This window comes from Lipotes vexillifer, unplaced genomic scaffold, assembly GCF_000442215.2.
Source record: "Lipotes vexillifer unplaced genomic scaffold, Lipotes_vexillifer_v1.1 scaffold570, whole genome shotgun sequence".
NCBI lineage: Eukaryota > Metazoa > Chordata > Mammalia > Artiodactyla > Lipotidae > Lipotes > Lipotes vexillifer.
Window position 1 is genome coordinate 3,161,717 of NW_006777801.1, and position 7,073 is coordinate 3,168,789.

Sequence of the window (7,073 nt, forward strand, 5' to 3'; positions counted from 1 at the left end):
GAAAGAGTGGCCTTGTTTTACATTTTTACAAATCTCTTTAATGTCTGGCTGGATTCTCATATCTGATTCTGTGTTCACTGTTTCTGTTGCAATGTTATTTTCGTTAAAATATGTGAAAAAAATCCAGCCTCACACAGATATATAGTTGGAAAAGAGAGGAGTGTTTTTAAAGGCTTTATAGGTAATTATGGATGTTTTTCTTTGATACTATACCGAAACTAGAAAAGTGTTGGTTCCTAAAGGTTAATTGCCCTGTGAACTCTAAAACCACCAGTGAATATGTACTGTTACATTGAAAGCCATTGGCCTCTCTTACCCGTGTATGGTTTTATAACCTAGATATTGGTCTTCTGGAAAATATTGGTTCACTGTGTTATGCAGGTCTTCCAAATGTTGACCTTTTTCATTGTAAAATATCAAAGGATCACATTTGTTACTATCACCACTGATCTCATCAGGAAGGTCTGTAAATATTAAGCTGTCAAGCTCATGGTGACAGATACAAGTTTTCTGAAATGCTAATTTTTGCTTAGAAGCTAAGATTGGCAAAAAATTTTCCCACTTTCCTTAAAGTTACAAGCTTTCTTTATTCATCTTTTTAGAAAATATCTGCAAATAGCCAACTCTGAATAATTATGGAATTTCGTGAAACAAAATGGGTAGTTCATGTCAAAACTCAAATGACTGCATGGTACTTTTCCTGCAGACAACCACTGTGTACTTGATGTGTGCTTTCCATTTTGTCAGAGAATATTAAATAATATCTTAATGGCAGAAAATGTTTTATATAGACATCAAACTGCAGAGGGGAAGTATTCCATGCCCTGTGTATAATTTATCATGACTAAAAGAGCCAAGTTAGATCATATTATCTGTATCTTATTTCCTTACATGTTATATAATGTTTTATCCCAAACATTCATGTTATTAATAACTTTTGCAACATTCAGTGATATTTCAATTGCAACAGACTCAAAAGCAACACCTTGGAAAATACTTTACACATATATAATATTTTTAAAATGTCTACTTTGTTTTTAATTTTTATTTTATTTTTTTAATTGAAGTATAATTTGTTTACAATGTTGTGTTAGTTTTAGGTGTATAGCAAAGTGATTCAGTTATGCATATATATATCTATTTTTCAGATTCTTTTCCCATATAGGTTATTACAAAATATTGAGTATAGTTCCCTGTGCTATACAGTAGGTCCTATTTGTTATCTATTTTACATATAGTAGTGTGTATACGTTAACCCCAAACTCCTAATTTATCCCTCCTCCCCCTCCCCCTTGGTAAGCAAAAGTCTATTTTCCATGTCTGTGGGTCTATTTCTGTTTTGTATATAAGTTCATCTGTATCATTTTTTTTGATTCCACATTTAAGCTATATCATATTTATCTTTTTCAGTCTGGCTTACTTAGTATGACAATCTAGGTCCATCCATGTTGCTGCAGATGGCATCTTTCATTCTTTTTTATGGCTGAGTAATGTTCCACTGTATATGTATACCACATCTTCTTTATCTGTTCATCTGTTGAAGGACATTTAGGTTGTCTCCATGTCTTGGCTGCTGTAAATAGTGCTGCAGTGAACATTGGGGTGCATGTATCTTTTCAAATTATGGTTTTCTCAGGGTATATGCCCAGTAGTGGGATTGCTGGGTCATATGGTCATTCTGATTTTAGATTTTTAAGGAACCTCCATACTATTCTCCATAGTAGCTGCACCAATTTACCTTCCCACCAGCAATGTAGGAGGGTTCCCTTTTCTCCACACCCTCTCCAGCATTTATTATTTGTAGACTTTTTATGATGGCCATTCTGACTGGTGTAAGGTGATACCTCATTGTAGTTTTGATTTGTGCTTCTCTAGTAATTAGCGATGTTGAACATTGTTTCATGTGCCTTTTGGCCATCTGTATGTCTTCTTTCTTCTTTGGAGAAATTTCTGTTTAGATCTTCTGCCCATTTTTTGATTGGGTTGTTTGTTTCTTTGATACGGAGCTGTATGAGCTGTTTGTGTATTTTGGAGATTAATCCTTTGTTGCATCGTTTGCAAATATTTTCTCCCATTCTGTAGGTTGTCTTTTTGCTTTGCATATGGTTTCCTCTACTGTGCAAAAGCTTTTAAGTTTAATTAAGTCCTATTTGTTTATTTTTGTTTTTATTTCCATTACTCTAGGAGATGGATCCGAAAAGATTTATGTCAAAGAGTATTCTGCCTGTTTTCCTCTGGGAGTTTTATAGTATACAGTCTTACATTTAGGTCTTTAATCTAAAAAATGGCCACTTTTAAATAATTTGGCTCTTAGTAAGATTCTATCCATATTTCCTACTGCGTTTCTACTACTTCATACTCTGTTTTTCTAAAATTCAGAATATTTGGTGTATATTTTATTGTTTACATAAGTGATCGCTTGTGTGTTGAAAGCTTCCCTTAATTAAAAGTGTGTCCTAAAACATTGTAGACTGAGAGAGTGACCTTGAGTCTTTCAGACAGTGTCATTTAGTAATGCAAATGGCAACAATGCTCATAAATCAGAGCATCTTTCCTTGAAAATCATGTGGGAACAGTGTTGGCATAAGCCCACTGCTGTTTGGAGTTTTGGTTTCAGTTGCATTTCTTACCCCAGCCCTGGCACCTCACCTTAGGAATATTAGTTACGATTTGGAGTATTGCATTTCTCCTGTGCTTACTGTGTTCTGTTTCTTTTAAGTCCTCGGAAAACTGAAGCAAATTTAATTGTTTGGTTTTAAAGATTTTGCTGTTTTCTCTTTCCAAAGGGATTTTGCTGTAGGAATCTGTAACAAAATCAGTGAAATGATTCAAGGTATGTATGCTTCATTTGGTATTATGAAGTAACTTAATGGGATTTATATTAATAGCTGCTAACATTTATTAAGTACTTACTGTGTGCTAGTCACTATTCATTCGTTTATTCATTCAAATAATGTTTATTAAGTGTCTTCTAAATGCCAGAACTATTCTAGGTGCTTAGGATACAGTAGTACACAAAACAAAGCCCTTGCCCTCATGTAACCTACATTCTAATGGTGGAAGGGTTGGTGGTGGCAACAGATAAGTAAATTTATGACATATCAGGTGCTGTGGAGAACAAGTGTGGTAAGAAGGATAGAGAGTCCCCAGAGCAGATGGACGGATAGAAGGGGGAAAGTTACTGTTTTATATGTGTTGATCAAGGAAGACTTCTTTTTTTTTTTTTTTTTTTTTAAAACAATGTATTTATTTATTTATTTATTTATGGCTGTGTTGGGTCTTCATTTCTGTGCATGGGCTTTCTCTAGTTGTGGCAAGTGGGGGTCACTCTTCATCGCGGTGCGCAGGCCTCTCACTATCGCGGCCTCTGTTGTTGCGGAGCACAGGCTCCAGACGCGCAGGCTCAGTAATTGTGGCTCACGGGCCCAGTTGCTCCATTTATTTATGGCTGTGTTGGGTCTTCATTTCTGTGCATGGGCTTTCTCTAGTTGTGGCAAGTGGGGGTCACTCTTCATCGCGGTGCGCAGGCCTCTCACTATCGCGGCCTCTGTTGTTGCGGAGCACAGGCTCCAGACGCGCAGGCTCAGTAATTGTGGCTCACGGGCCCAGTTGCTCCATGGCATGTGGGATCTTCCCAGACCAGGGCTCGAACCTGTGTCGTCTGCATTGGCAGGCAGATTCTCAACCACTGCGCCACCAGGGAAGCCCAAGGAAGACTTCTGATAAAGTGATATTTGAGTGAGAAATGCAGATATTTAGGGGGAAAACATTCTGACCTGGGGGAGAGCTGTGCTGTTAGGAGCTCTGGGACTCTCTTCACTCTGCTAATGTCCTTCCAGTATATTCCAGCTGCAACGAAACTCAAATCCAAATTCCTCACTGTAGCCTACAAAGCCTTAGTATTCTAATCTCATCTTCCATACTGTGCTTCACATGTATTACCCCATTTACCCTCATGATATTCATAAAAGGAAGCTCTGGGGTTACAGCATTGCACAGCTCTAGAGAACACGACTCGCTTGGTGTATTTCTAGATGGCATTTCTTTGAATTGTGCAATTTGGCAGACTTGGATAGGTAATACTACTACCTCTATTTTATGGAAAAGGAAATGGAACCACAATAAAATCACTTAATTGAAGACCAAGATACAGTGGTTGAGCTTTGTCCTGTTTCTGTTTATTCCTTTGTCTTTTTTCCCCTGCTGCCAGAAAAGGGCTGTCCTGCAGAAAGCTATCATTAGAAGGAAGCATCACTCATTCATTGAGCAGGTTTTTATTGAATGCCTGCTGTATCAGACAAGATCTCAGCAGGGAACAGATGTCACACTTGAGCTGAGATAATTCGTAGGGTTTAATGAAGGAGCCATTTACAAAGGTGTGGGCAAGGTAAACTATAGGGGATGATGTAGTCCTATACCCCTCTATGGTGCAGGAGAGGGAGTGGTTACCAGAACCTGGAGTCACATCAAGAGGGCCACTTTGAAAAACTGACCTTCAGAATGATGTGACCTGATGTGACCCTGCAGAGAAGGAGCCAAGGAATAGATACTCGGTCCTAAGCATTCTTCTCTTCCCCTCTGCTGGGGCTCTCCACCCAGAGAGAAGGCAAATAGCAAGGGAGTTGATGTAAGCTATAGAGGTAGGCCTCCTAGGGTGCTGGAGGATTCTGTATAGCTTGAGTGGTGGCTCTATGGATATATTCATATGTAGAAATCCATTAATATGCATACTTAAGATTCATTTTTGTTCCATAAGTTTTATCTGTAAAAAATTAAAGTAGGGACTTCCCTCGTGATGCAGTAGTTAAGAATCCTCCTGCCAGTGCAGGGGACACGGGTTCAAGCCCTGGTCTGGGAAGATCCCACATGCTGCGGAGCAACTAAGCCCATGCACCACAACTACTGAGCCTGCACTCTAGAGCCCCTAGCACAACTACTGAGCCCGCGTGCCTAGAGCCCGTGCTCTGCAACAAGAGAAGCCACCGGGGCTTCCCTGGTGGCGCAGTGGTTGAGAGTCCGCCTGCCGATGCAGGGGCCGCGGGTTCGAGCCCCGGTCCGGGAAGATCCCACGTGCCGTGGAGTGGCTGGGCCCGTGAGCCACGGCCGCTGAGCCTGCGCGTCTGAAGCCTGTGCTGCGCAACGGGAGAGACCACAACAGTGAGAGGCCCGCGTACCGCAAAAAAAATAAAAATAAAAAAAGAGAAGCCACTGCAGTGAGAAGCCTGCACACCGCAACGAAGAGTAGCCCCTGCTCACTGCAACTAGAGAAAGCCCGCGCACAGCAACGAAGACCCGGTGCAGCCAAAAATAATTAAATAAAAACAAACAAACAAATAAATAAATTTAAAATGAAAGTAAATGAACAGGAGTTAGGAGATAGAAAGAGAGACAGGGAGAAAAACACAGGGGTAGGAATGGGGGCAAAGTGGAGGAAGATTGGCGCTCAAGATATAGAAGTGGTGAGCAAGTTTTAGGAATAAAGTATCCTTAAATTAAATTTTAAGCTGCTTGTGTTTCTGCAAAGTAAAATCTTGAGTCTCCCTAAGCCTTCAGTAAAAATGTCTGTAAACACAAAGAGTCCCTCTGACTGCTGGATTGAGAATAGACGTGCAGAGGAGAAGGGGGGGATATGCGACAGGAGTCTGCCGTGGGCAAAGGCCTAAGTAGAGACAATACTTAGGACACTGTTGCAATGGTCCAGTCAAGAGATGGTGGTGGAAATGGACCAATGTGATAGCAATGAAGGTGGAAAGACAGTCAGATTTGGGTTATATTTTGAAGATAGAAACCAACAAGATTTGTTGATAAATTTGGATGTGGGTGTGAGAGAAATAAGGGAATCAAGAAAGACTCCAAGTTCTGAGGAGCTGTAATGATGGAGCTGTCATATCCTGAAATGGGAAAAGTTGGAGGGGCAATTTCGTAGCAAAGATCAGAAGTTCTCTTTGGGCTGTGTTAAGTATAAAATACATCTGAGACATCCCATTGGAGATGACCAGAGGTAATGGGATATACATATCTGAAGTTCAGGGAGCAGGGAGGCGAGGGGGAGGCAGTCTTTAAAAGCACATAGCTGGTAATAGAAGCCATGGGTTTATATAAGCTCGCTCAGGGAAAGTTCATAGGGTAAGAAGATAATATATTACCAAGCCCAAGGAGTACCGGAAATTAAAGTGTGGATAAAGAGAAGAATACAAAGAGATTGAGAAAGGCCAAAAACCAGGAAGAGTGTGAAAAAGCAGAAGCTATTGAGAAAGAGTTTCAAAGATAGACTGGTCATTCAGATGCGTTCAGTACCTTAAGGATCAGAACAATAACATAAGCCTGATATGATCCTGCAGAGAGAAAACCAGGGAGTAAATGGCTCTGACCTCGTTCTCCCTCCCATCTCCTGGGACTCTCTGCTTTGGCTAAACTCAAAGAGAGGCCAAATAGTAAGGGACTTAGTTGATGTAAGCCACTGTTGGATGTTGAAATGATATTTATGTATTGACACTAACCGTTACTTCACAGTGGCAAAACCAGTGATCAGAGATAAATTAGCTTTTGACATATGTGTAGTACATTATGATTGACAGTTTTTTGTTCACTGTCACCTCAAAGCCATGCTGTAGAAGAAAAGACTTTTTTGTTTATGTAGCTCCAATGTTGACAGGAAAAGATGCTTTGGAATTAATCCTCATGGAGTTCCAGCTTTGTATGCTGTAAAGAAAGGCATTGCTACACAAAGTTCAGAGAGTTTCAAAACTGCTCCATACACAGTCTGTTCACATCCTGATCTTGACTTAGAATTGAAGGAAATAATTAAAATTGTAAATATAATCAAATAATTGCCATTGAGTTTGTACATATACGTGTGTATACGTATACATGTATGTGTATATCTTTTAGTATCCTTTGAGAAGAAACAGGCAGCAAATATGACTGTTTTCTACTGTGCCTTTTAAGGGCATTTTCTACTATTAGCCTGTAGTTTAATAAGCACCCACAACTTAATGTTAAGATACATACTTTTGGGGCTTCCCTGGTGGCGCAGTGGTTGAGAGTCCGCCTGCCGATGCAGGGGACGCAGG

General features: G+C 40.1%; 1 protein-coding gene across 1 annotated transcript in view; it reads left to right on the forward strand.

Moving 5' to 3' along the window:
- The window catches only part of INTS7 (integrator complex subunit 7), a 92,817-nt gene that overhangs the window by 17,243 nt on the left and 68,501 nt on the right, over nucleotides 1–7,073 (forward strand). The window contains 1 exon segment of the mRNA XM_007451314.1: nucleotides 2,787–2,833. Within this exon segment, the coding sequence (XP_007451376.1) occupies nucleotides 2,787–2,833 (47 nt within the window).